This window comes from Gigantopelta aegis, chromosome 10 (assembly GCF_016097555.1).
Source record: "Gigantopelta aegis isolate Gae_Host chromosome 10, Gae_host_genome, whole genome shotgun sequence".
NCBI classification, from domain to species: Eukaryota; Metazoa; Mollusca; class Gastropoda; order Neomphalida; family Peltospiridae; genus Gigantopelta; species Gigantopelta aegis.
Window position 1 is genome coordinate 27,644,478 of NC_054708.1, and position 13,111 is coordinate 27,657,588.

Sequence of the window (13,111 nt, forward strand, 5' to 3'; positions counted from 1 at the left end):
CTTCCTCCCTCAATATCTGTGTGGTCCTTAACCATATGTCCAATGCCATATAACCATAAATAAAATGTGTTGAGTGCGTCGTTAAATAAAACATTTCATTCTTTTTCTATACGGCCATAGTGAGGTGATTGGTTAGTAGATGGGAGAATTGTAATATTTGGCTCATGTGTTTTGCTCTTTGACATCAAAATGGAAGGGCAGAATCTAACCAGACCTGCCAATTGTGCTAAAAATAACCTGACCTAGTCTTTTGCTGTTCAGGGGTGGGAATTCTCCTTGGATCAGCTGTTTTCCTCTCATGGAACATTGCGTTTCCTTGCATTTTTTTCGTTCTTTCTTCCAAAATGTGTCAGATGGCACAGATTTTAACCTAGGATTTCAAGAATTTCCAGGACCGCTCTAGATTTCCTCTTTTTTACAGTTCACCACTTCCCATCCCTGGCTGTTAAATTACCTAACCTGCACTATTGACCAGTGAGCATTTGTGTTTTAGAAAAACAAAAGATTCGATATCATTTGTAAAAATGGATATTTCTGGAATGTTTACACTGCTGTTTATTCAAAATTTGCAGAACACCATTATACTGAAAGCAAAAACTGATAGCGGAGATCATTTTGATAATTAGCAGAATGAATAGTATATCTTTGTGTTCAGCGTTATCTTGTCACATTTGTCTTGCTGTTCTTTATGGTGATCAGGCATGTTATGACCAGGGCCCATATTTTCAAAGCTATCTTAGAGCCATGAAATCGTAAAACAATCGTAGGCTATGATGTTAGAGCCTACGATCATTTTACGATTTCGTAGCGCTAAGATAGCTTCGAAAATCCCTAGCCAGTTTGTCTAGAATGCTACTCTGACTTCTGGGTAAGTTCAGTCAACCGCTTGTCGCTAATGTTCGCTAGACTGGTTTTTACGCTACACAGTAAACCAAATTATTCAGGGAAGCAGTTAAAATAGTTTGCAGACGTTAGTGAAAAAACAGCTGTCTAGCTTAGTCGAAAGAGTGTTCACTGGAGGTGTTTGGGTTGTACAGTCGAACCCTTTCTGTAGATGCATTCTCTGGTTCAAAGTTTTTGTGATGATTTTACATGTATTATCATATTTTTAAATTATTTCTCTTTCAGGATAAATCAGCAGATTTTTCTCTGGCGAATAGTGTTGGCATCAAAAACAATATATATGCTATCCTTGTCCTGGGAACATACGAAACTCTCATGGAGTACATGTTTGTGTCTGGCCAATTCAGGTAACTAAAGTTGTCATATATTCAAGGTTTCTGCCAGAAAATAATTTGAGGGTAGGTAATAAAAACAAAACAGACTATAAGTGTCCCTACTAGGTGTTTATGGGTTTGAAATGTTTTGAAATTGGATACTACATATCATGTGACTTGACCAGTTGTAAACAGCAGTTCTCTTACTATCATCTATCTAAACATTTACAAAATATATCCATTAATTTCCAAGATTTTAGGGTACGTAATATTATCCTATGGCAAATACCCACATATTCTGTTTGGATTGAGACTAAGCAAATTCTACTTAAAATAGTAAACCTTTTTTTTTTTTAAAGTGTATCATTATAAACGAGCAATCCTTGTCATACCCTGTCCTCAAAAGAAGAGGGGTGGGACGTAGCCCAGTGGTACAGCGCGCAGTCGGTGTAAGATCGATCCACGTCAGTGGCACCATTGCGTTATTTCTCATTCCAGTCACTGCACCATGACTGGTATATCAAAGTCCGTGGTATGTACTACCCTGTCTGTGGGATGGTGCATATAAAAGATCCCTTGCTGCTAATCGAAAACAGTAGCCCATGAAGTGGCGACAGCGGGTTTCCTCTCCTAATATCTGTATGGTCCTTAACCATATATCTGATGCCATATAACTGTAAATAAAATTTGTTGAGTGCGTTGTTAAATAAAACATTTCTTTCAAAAGAAGAAAGAAGGGACTTGAATTTTTATGAATTTATTTTGTTTTAGCCTGGCTGGCAGTGAGCAGATTCTAAATCTGTACGACAATTATCACAAGCTGAGTAACGTGATTCGGGAGAAGAACAATACAGCTGCTGGGAAGAAAGGAAAATCATCCGGGAAGTTACCGCAGAGTTTGATGTCTTTGCCATGTGTGGTATCCATGGTAAAGGCACTATTGAGGTGATTGACTCATCTAGAATAACTGTTACCCAGGCATCGAAATAAGCATTGTGTCTGGTAACCCATTTACAGGTTGCCACAAAATATAGTCTGGTAACCTATAGGTTACCACAACTATATGAAAGTTAGAATTGAATTCCTGTTACTACTACTTTTAACGCAGACGTTCTGAAATTGTATTGGTGCACGCAATCATCGCTACGAGAAACGAAGTCCGGAAGTAAATTTATCTAGTGGGTGCTACTTAAATGCTGATTGCCGAAATTGCTTGCAATTGTATAAGTGCGCCCAAACAACGGTGCAATTTTGTATGAGAAAACGAAATCCGGAAATAAATTTATCTAGTGGACACCGCTTAAATGCGGAATGACTATAATTGCTTGCAGTTGCACAAGAGCGCTTTAACATCAGTGCAATTCCTTACGAGAAAATGAGACGTGGAAGTCCGAAATGCAATACCTGGTTTATGTTTGGAAATGAAACTAGCGTTCTTTGAAATTTTTGTCGAGAACGGTGTTTCGTAACCTGGTAAGCTCCCGGTAACCTGAACGACTGATCTCGACTTATTTCGATGCCTGGTTACCTCTTGTTCATGTGGTTTATAAAAAAATTCAACTAAGGCTGCCTGTTCAGGCTGTTTTTTAATATTAATTTTATATGAATGAAATTGTTTTCTATAAAACCAAGAGATTTTTGTCTTATTTGAAATATTCCAAATTAGTTGCTAAAAACGGCATTATTGTGTCAAGAGTAAATTTTGTCTTATTGAATTACAGGTAATGATCATAAATGGAGATTAAATTTACTGCTGGGTGGGTGTTTTTTTTTGGTTTATGATTCCATTTTAGATGTTAAAATGTTTTTCACTAAGCTTGAAAAAAACACCCCTCAAATTAAAATGTTATATCATGCTAGTTTAAATAATGCTACTTTAAATATATATTATTCATGAAGATCAAGAAAACTAAAAATATTGAAAGTTTTATAATATCAGTTGGATAAATCTGTGTTAAATATATAAAAATCAAATAAATTAGAAATGTTAAAAAGTGATATGCCAGTTAGATAATGCTACTTTAAATATTTTGTAGCGATACAGTATCGGACCAAAAGGAAAGTTTAGATGTGTTGCGAGGAAATGCTGACTTTGTTCAGTATGTGACGTCTGTAGCCCTGCAGAAGGTGGAACAGATATCTGAGAAGGGAACGTGCGACGGGTGTGCTAATATAAACAAGAATACGGTCATCCGACAGATCTATGTGCTAGCCAGGTTCGTTACTAAATCAGTCGTCTGATGGGTGGAAATGTGTGGCGGGTTTGCTATTATCCGACAGACACATGTGTTAGCCATGTTCATTAGGGAATATTTTTGCTGGAAGTCCAAATGTGATAAAATCTGGAATAGGTAACCAAAAAATAGCACTTAATGAAGAATGACCTGTTAGTTACTAAATCAGTTGCTAGTATGGACAAGAATATCTGCGTGCAACATTTCATGCGAACTGTCGTTCTGTTTGCATGTCGGTTATGAAATGTTAAATTCATGCGAACCGTCGATCAGTTACCAGGTGAACTCTCGATCAGTGCCTGATTGAGATAATTGATTAGACATTTCACTGCTTATACTGATTTAATTAACAACCAAACAATCGGTTACCTCGTTGAAAGTGTAAAGTTGCACCAACTGACTTCTGATCATATAAAATTTTAAAATATTGACCCCTGGAATAGGGACATCCTACAGATAGCCAGGTTTGTTGCTAAATCAGTTATTCGATTGATGGAAATGTGAGATGTGTCTCCTGAGTCTTCACCATGAAAGGTGAGTGATCACTCCTGCTCCCCTCCACATTCGTCTGGAAAGTTTTAGGAGAGAGATAAATTGCTCGCCTTGAAATTAAAATTTTAATAGATTTTATTTTAAACTTCAAGTGATTGCTCATCCAGCATCGTTTCATATAATCGGATATTAAGGTAAAATTGTATAGTTTTGTTCTGTTGGCACATACCAATTATAGCTAATGATCCAGTTTCCCAAGCCTAAAACAGATTATTGTTATAATCTGTGGTTATCTTTATTATCACTATCTTAAACAGAAAGTCCCCAGTTGATCAGCATTCCTTTTAGGATTTCTCTGTCAGTTTCTGTTTTCTAATTTCAGACATTTTTTTACATACTATGTTGAAAACCAGTTGCCATCTGAAGAAAAGAGAAAGGAGCGTGGGAAAAACATGGCTGGTCTTTGTTTGGATGGGTTGGTGTCAGTCTTCAACATCGTCAGCTTCAGAGATGAAAACACACTCTGTCAGTGTCTCGTCAATTTAGGTAGGATTTGTGTGTGTGTCTCGTTTAGATTCGATATTTATTTATTTTACTTTTTAAATGTTATTGGGCCTTCTATCCATACCACTAGAGTAACATACAATAACTGAAAATATTTAAATCTCCCTTTGTGTAATATTTCTGAGTTTGGTACCATGAAGAGTTTGGTACCATGAAGTGTATGGCAATTTTATTCCCTACACAATTTTTTTTTTTAATTAAGGGATTGGTAGACATTTTGTGTATTCTTATTCTTAGTCTTTTGGTTGTTATTTCAGAAAAAGAAACTGATGGTGATGTCAAAATTCCACATAAAGCTGAAAGGATCCAAACGCACATCAAGATTTTCCAGGTGGGTTTTAATTATTATCGACCAAATTATTGGGGGAAAAGGGGAGTTCCTGTCCCAGTCAGTGCTCTACAACTCGTATACAAACGACCATGGTATGTGCTTTCCTGTCTGTATATAAAAGATCCCTTTCTTCTATTCAGGTTACATTTGATGACAGTAAGTTTCTTCGCGCATACTCTAGGTAAAAATATCCATATATTATAGCTACATGTAGTTTAAAATGTGCTACGGTGTTTTTAAACATTCTGTTCCTGTTTTTCAATCCAGAAATGGATTTCTAGTTAGACTTATGGTGTAATGTTTTTCAACAGAAATGTGGGAGATTTGAAACAAAATTACATAACACTGATTTGTATAATGTGCTCCAGAAAATGAGGAATTCTTGATATACAAATTTTGTTATTTCAGTGTTAAAATGACCAAATCAACAAACTCAAGATATTGGTGTTTTGAGATAAACATAATAGTTGTTTGGTAAATATTATGCCTGGATATACATGGGGTTCATATTATAACAAGAGGCCAACATAATGACTCTTAACTGTATTTGGAATATACATGTACATACCTTTATTTGACACCCAATGGCTGATGTGTATTTGTGTGCTGGGGTGTTGTTAAGCATTCATTCATTCATTCATTCACTCACTCACTCACTCACTCACTCACTCACTCACTCACTCACTCGTAAAACAAAGTAAAGTTAAAAGGTGTTTGTTACACTGATAATGAGAATGAATGTTTAACCCCAGCATGAAAACTGAACATGAGAAAGCATAATGTGCATTTTGAGCAGCATTTGCTGCCTGCTTCATGTCAATTTCGACCCATGTGTTGTTAAATAAACATTAATTTCCATTCCTTGTTATTTTATCCCATACTGATCCAACTGGAGGGGAACTACAGATTTTGTCTCCGTCTGTCTGTCAAACATATAATTTTTCTGATATCTTTTTCCCCAAATGCCTCAAGATATTGAACTGATATTTTGTGTAGAGTTAGATCAAGTTTAAGTTTGATAGGGATTTTCCTTTTTTTGACAGAGCCATATCAAGTGCGACTTTCATGAGAATGTATTCAAGGGCCATAATTATCAAAAATAGAATTTATCCATTTTGACAGTTATGGCTCTTGAATTTTGTGGGGTCCCACTTGGAGACATGTATTGCTTTAGCAGTACTCTCAGAATGCTTGTTGGTATTTTGGTGTCTTTTTTTTCCCCCACTGCAGCGGCTTGTGGCAAACATATTGTCAGCTGATGAAGACCACCAGAACTGGAAGGAGGTGGCGTCACTTCTGACAATCATTGGTCAGCTGACCAAGCATCTGCCACCAGGGGGCACTCAGTATGAGCAGGTTCATGCGTGGGTGTTTAAACTCTGTACAGATCAGACGATAGGTGAGAGCTTTTATACAGCCTTAAATTAAAAATATCATCTCTCCATTACCATTATTGATTTGATTTGACAGATTTGTCTCCTCAGCAGTTCATAATACAAATTCAGGCCTTGGGATTTTAAGTTTTATAGGAAACACTTTTCAGTTTTGTGCTGTATAATCATCAGAATCCATTGGAAATCATGGTAGATGATACTCAGTAATGTCTTTTGTTTAGTGATTTTGCTAACATGTTACCTGAAAAAAACCCATTTACTTAAACTACACATGTACATTGTATGGATGCCTGTAAATAGATCACTGCTTTATAACATTTTGTGAAATTGTTATTTGTTGAAGCAAAGTGTAGATCTCGGTCTTTTTTTATTAATAAAAACTTTATAGGGGCTGTTACATAATGACCCAATTATTTTCTGATTTATCTTTTGAATAAACATACCTTGAACAACATGCCCATAAAAATTACAAACATAATTTCATTTACTAGCAAAAACTGTTTTAATTTCATTCAAAAATCTTTAAAAAGTGGTTAAACATGTCATATTTGTTGCATACTTGTTTTTCACCCATAATTCTTTATGGTGAAGAACTATATGTTGTGATGCAGATTTTTTGTTCAGTTTTATTTCCCATTTTAATTCAGAATTTTTGTTTTAAAAGTCACTGTTTACGCCAACAATTTTCATATTCTTAACTTAATTATGCAAAGATTAAGTGTAGGTAGTTTAATTTGTAGCTATTTGTCACAACTGTAAAAATAACAAAATATGACGCAACTATTTTAATACGTCTAATGATAAAGTGTCATATTACAGATGACATGGCGACATGCAAGCTGTTGCTGGGGATGTTGCTGTCACTGTCACAGCAGATGAAGAACCTGCCCACCGTGATCCGCTACATGGCAGAAGATATACACAGTCAGCTCGGAGACATAGACCAGGTAGGACATGCCAGACATTGACCTTTACTTTTTCAGAATGTACATGCTCACTCAATTATCACTTAAACTCAGGAAAACCTAAAAAGAAGAATTTTAAGCTTATTTCATGGAAAAAGTGAGAATTTTCTAAATGCTTGCAGCATAACAAATTAAATGTTACCATGTCATTCTGAATTCATCTTTCATTACAAAATAGGTATTTGAATACTGTAGATCCTAAAATTAATGTGATCATAATATTAATGTAAAAAATATGAGTTTGTGTTTCAGCCAGCAATAGTCACACGCTATTAAAACGCACAAATATTAAAATTCTAATACATTTATAAAACAACTTGAGCACAATTCATCCTAGGCGAGCGAGACAGACTAATTGTCCCATAGTCCAGCAAAAGCCGACATGATTCATGGTGCTTGAATAGGTTTTAGCACATTAATCCTAAGGTTGACCTGTACTTTGTTTTTACTGTTCAAGTTTGCTGCAACTTTGTTGGCATATCTTACGAAGATATAGTTGTAATGGTACATGCATGCTAATGTTTAACCAGATTTAGGTAACTATACACATTATGTAAATGATTGCTGCAAAAAAATGTTTTGAGTTGATCTCATGAAAAACACTAGGGACTGAACAGGTTTACTTGATGTTTACACGGACATGTTAGTGAGTTGATCTTATTGAAGATGCCTGTAACTGATTTAACCCAAAAGTACACAGACATCTGTTATTAGGAAAGTAATATTTCAAAGGGAGGCCACTCGCATTAATTTCATGTCGCATTTTAGTCTGCCCACCTTCACTCACATTAATTTAGGGAAGCGTTAATTTCAGGATCTACAGTATGTGTGAATGTGCACTTTTATGCATATTTTCAATTATTAAAACTTTAATTATTATGTTCATAAAGGCCATTTGTGGCTTTTATGAACAATTTGAGTTATTGTATAAACAAAAAAAGAAATTAAAACAAAAATCTTATTTATTATTGTTATTCTTGTCAAAGTCAAAAAATTTAAAAATCATAAATTAAAAATGGTTTACCATTCCTAGGAGGTTGAGGTAGAGAAGAGTACTCACTTCTCACTGATAAAACACCGGACTGCGGCTCCGATGGTCGTACTGCTCGTGTTGTCGAGTTGTGAACGTCAGCTCGACGACATAGACTGGGTCGTCACGCGGATAAAGGCCGACACTTCCAGTAATCCACAGATAGATGAAGGTTAGTATGGAGATCATGTCAGGTTTGATTAATCTGTGTTTCTGCCATATGTGCAGCAGGTACACAGATGTATAGAAATCACTTTTATTATTAGACTGACTGGTGCAATGACACCACTAGAGCTCATTGATTAATTAATCTTTGGCTATTGGATGTCAAACATTACATAACTTTTACACAGTGTTCAGAGGAAACCTTTGTTTTTTTCTCTAATTAACATAAAGGGAATTTTTTTATATGCATTTTACCAAACAGGACATAACATACCGGTACAACAATTTCTGATATTACGTATTAGGCTTGGGTTAGAAGTCGAGAACTGTCATTCAGGTTACCAGGAGGTTACTACATGTCAAGAAATTCGCAAACAGTACTTCATTCTATCCAAAATTTTATTCAACAATAGTAACACTACCTAAAGTTTGAACAGTTATAATATTAGTTACACAGGTTTTTGACAGGGCGCCCCTCAAAAATCGGTATTTCCCATACGCCCTGTCGAAAACCAGCATAATGAATTTATTACCTTTTAGATCTGTTTTTATAAGTAAACAAAATTTACACCAATATTCAAACTATTAAACAAAATGCCCACACATTTTGAGTTTGAGTTTAATAAGTTAACATAACATCACATTCCTAAAAATATATTGCATGTTTTTGTTAACAAATAACTATGCATGGTATTAGGCCTACTGGGTTCGTTTTTTGGGGGGGTTTTTGTTACCTGTTTGGGTATTAAGAGTGTCAACAAGGATTTTGGGTTGTTTTACCCTGAAAATATTTTGAAGCCTGTTTCGCAAAGGGAGACAACTCATAGCGTCTTATTATCTTGCGTGTTTTAAACATATGATTATGTTGTAATCCTATCGGGAAAACTAAATTGAATACCCGCAGCCGAACAAAAATATTTGTTATGTTGTACTAACTTGTAGAACCTCTAAAAAAAAAGCATGTCGAGGTATTACTTAAAATATGTTCGTGATAATTAGCCCAAGTTCTAACACAGTAACTGATTACGCAATGCTATATTCTAGCATTAGATTTTAATACGTGAAAAACTACATTCTAGAATATTTTTTGGCCAAATGTGCTAAAAAAATCTTCAGATAAACAGTAAAAATAAAATTTACCGAATTGTGGTATTCCCATTCATAATGAATTCAAGTCTTTTAACAAATTTAATCAGTGAGGCATGCTGCAGAAAATTTTGTCGGTCTCGTCAGCAGATTGTATTTTCGTACAACCAGTCGAGCAAGTCACCTGACATTTTGTACACCCCGGCAAATTCTGTATTTTCCCGCAAATGAGACGGTGTACTTGTGGTGTGCATTGGCTATTGACCAATCAAAACGCATGAATTTTTTCTAAAAGGCAATGTGTTATATTCAAATACAAGATGCACATTCAAGTATAAATACAATAAGAAAAGGAATATGAATGAAGAACAAAGTATGAGTGGATCTGTGAAGCGTTTTATAGCAGTGATAACAGGAATTGTAAACTTGATAAATGTCTCACAATCTACAGATTAACAGGTCCATTTTCTGTGGTAACCTGTACGTGGGTTACCAGATAATATGCTTATTTCTATGCTTGGAAAAAATTCTATTTGTCTGCCAAGAGGGTCTATAAGGCCCAAGCATTTTTGCATTAGAAAGAATATACATGTAAATGGTTTACTAAAAGTATAAACTGAAAAAAACCCAATATACTTAGTCTGTCAGACAGTTGTTGTTTAAAAATTTAATTTAGTTTAATTTTTTATTTGTTTTCTTGAAAAATATATCAGGAACTACCCTATGTCAAGATTGTTGTCTGACATCATAGCATGTGGTCATACAAGTCAGATTTAATCAGCATGGGCTGACATAGAATGCATCTATCCTGCATTGCTAGGACATCATATCATTCTTTACTCAATGAGAAATACTCGGGGAAAATGTATCATGCTCTAGCATTCAGAATTTCCCACAACCTTAAATTTGTGAGAATTATTCTGAAGGATGTGATTTTGTAATATGTAAAATTCCTCGTTTCCAGTAGACGGCACCCAAGGATTAACGCAGCTGGAATCCCACGAGAAGTCTATCTGTATAAGACACGTGAATCTGATCAAGTGTTTTCACGAACTTGTCCAGTCGTCCTTGCCGTACGGTGTCTGTGTTGAAACCATCCTGAAAACCGTCACCAAGCTATACTCCTCTCTGTCTCTGCTTGTCAAATATGTAAGTTATAAGTAAATTCAAACAATTCCAGGGCACAATATTTTACGCGAACTGTCATTCTGTTTTTGCATGGCAGATATGCAAATTTAAGTAGAAGACTCGGAAGATTTCAAGCCAGCCCATTTGCTGTTGAGATGTTTGGATCAGTCTACTATTATTGGGGGGAAATGCCCTTAAATAAATGGTATTGAACTGTCGTTCTGTTTTTCGCATGGCGGTTATGCATATTTAAGCAGAGGACTCATTGGAAGATTTTAAACCCATCATATTGGTTGTTGGGATGTTGGGACCAGTCTACTATCATAGAGGGAAAATGCCATTTGTTTGAGGTCAGGCTAAGTATTTATAAAAGAGAAAACAACCCAAGTTTTCTACATTCACGTGAGCTGCCAGTCCGTTATGTGATGAACCATTGACATCAGGGTTTCTGCCAGAGGGTATAATGGGTATGGCGCCATACCCACATATTTTTGCTTATTTTTTCTTTTTAAGTAAACTTTTTGACAAAATTAATTACTCTTATCATTACTCGGGGCTCGCGCTGTCGGTAGCCAAATTAGCCATTGGCTAATTTTTACAAAAAATGGCTAATAAAATTTGAAAGTGGCTAAAATTTTGGCTAAGCCGTTTTCTGTCAAACGGTTACATAATCTATCCGACATCTCAAACATAATAATACTACCAAATATTCAATTAGCGTAATAGCGATCTCGCGACTGGTAATGAGAAACGGTGTCATGCAGAATACAGCGTAGGCCTTATAATGTTTGCTTATTTTAATAATCACGGTTATTAATTTTTAACGGCATGCATTCAACATGTATGACAGCAATGTCTGGAAGATCTGTAACTTGTTATTTTGACTTTGTAAAATCTTTGAACCAAAGTAATAAAAACAGACTGACAATGCGTGTCAATTTGAATTACACATGCCAGTTCAGGGCCAAAAGACATGTAGGGCCATCTCAAGGTCTGAGTTCAGCCAGACCGAGCGAAAACAAAACGTTCGTTAGACTGGTTTGTGCACTTCACGTTAAACCAAATGGACACGACGAACACCAATCAAATAGTTCGTGAACGTTAGGAAGAACGTTCGTTGGCTGAACTGAGGACAGCTCTCAGTGCGAATATACGTCACACTTAAGAGTCAGCTGACACCCGCGTGTCAAGAGACATCGTTGCGGACATTAAACAATACGATTACGCAAAAATAAATCTTGATGTAAATTTGTAGAAAAACAATAGTTATTCGCATTAATGAATACCTAACTGCAGTTTTTGTTTATTCCTTTGTCTTTGTTAGTTTCGTACCCATGGTCGAGAGCACGCATGCAGATCGCGATCGCCGGAAATGAACATGCAGTATTTAAATTATACAAATTGCAGTTAAATGTACACTGAATAAAATTAGTTTACAGTAATCATATTTGTTAGATAATTTTAGATATAAATTTGTAAGACTGTGAGGTGACATTTAATAAGTTAGCTGGATTTTAAAAAGACCATAAATTTTAATTTTATTAAAGGATTTGTTGGGGTTTTTTGGGGGGGTTTTGGGTTTTTATTTGGGAAAAAAGGAAGAAAGAAAAAACACCACCATCCATAAACATCCACCCACCCCCATATTTCTGTATGTTTGTTAATTTAATGTCATAGGCCTTAGAAGTGGGTGTGGGTGTATGGGGTACTGGCTTCAGACTGAAGATATTGCTTAACCCCATCCCAACCCCACCCCTGCTAAAAAAAACTCGAAGTAATATATTAACTGCCCCTACCCCCATTAAGGTTTTGTTATTCCTATTTATTCCAGTTTGTACACAATTAGCTGAAAAAGATACATTTTCATATTCATATATAAATACTCTATACAGTACTGCATAAAACAAATTTGGCTAAAGCATTTTCAATACGGCTAATGAAAATTCTATTTGGCTAATATTTTGGCTACAGGTATTTTTGATTCAGGGTGAGCCCTGATTACTGTATGATTACCTTCACCATAACCTTAAATTTAACTCATTTTGTTTTCGGGGAAGGCTCCCCCCATACCCAGGACTAGCTCTGCCACTTGAACTGCGAATTTCAAGAATAACTGGCAAATTTTATTTTGATTTGGCGAAAACATTTCATGTAATAATTGGTATATTGTTCAAAATTAACAGTGGATTTTGCATATTTAAAGGTAATTTGGCGAATGGTTTTGCTTAACAAGAGCTAGCCCTGCATACCCCCTGTTGACTGTGGTTGCATTCAATTCCATTGTGCCATACCCAAAAAATTTCTTTCTGGCAGAAACACTGGTTGTATGCATTTTAAACTTAAAAGTTAAAACTTCAGTATCCCCACAACTTTATTTGGTACACAAATATAGTTCATGTAACCGAGCACTCGATTACCTAGGTGAAAAATCGCTTGAACCGAGTTCAGCCTCAAGTTCAGCCAGCGAACATTTCCGACTTCCGTATAGTTTACTGTGAAGGGAAT

General features: G+C 35.6%; 1 protein-coding gene across 1 annotated transcript in view; it reads left to right on the forward strand.

The window, feature by feature from the left end:
• Window positions 1–13,111, forward strand: part of LOC121384270 (Fanconi anemia group I protein-like) — a 62,029-nt gene that overhangs the window by 29,940 nt on the left and 18,978 nt on the right. The window contains exons 20-28 of the mRNA XM_041514587.1: window positions 1,129–1,250; window positions 1,989–2,162; window positions 3,254–3,433; window positions 4,326–4,489; window positions 4,765–4,838; window positions 6,069–6,237; window positions 7,052–7,179; window positions 8,231–8,399; window positions 10,443–10,627. Coding sequence (XP_041370521.1) covers window positions 1,129–1,250; window positions 1,989–2,162; window positions 3,254–3,433; window positions 4,326–4,489; window positions 4,765–4,838; window positions 6,069–6,237; window positions 7,052–7,179; window positions 8,231–8,399; window positions 10,443–10,627 — 1,365 coding nt within the window. The remainder of the gene's footprint in view (window positions 1–1,128; window positions 1,251–1,988; window positions 2,163–3,253; window positions 3,434–4,325; window positions 4,490–4,764; window positions 4,839–6,068; window positions 6,238–7,051; window positions 7,180–8,230; window positions 8,400–10,442; window positions 10,628–13,111) is intronic.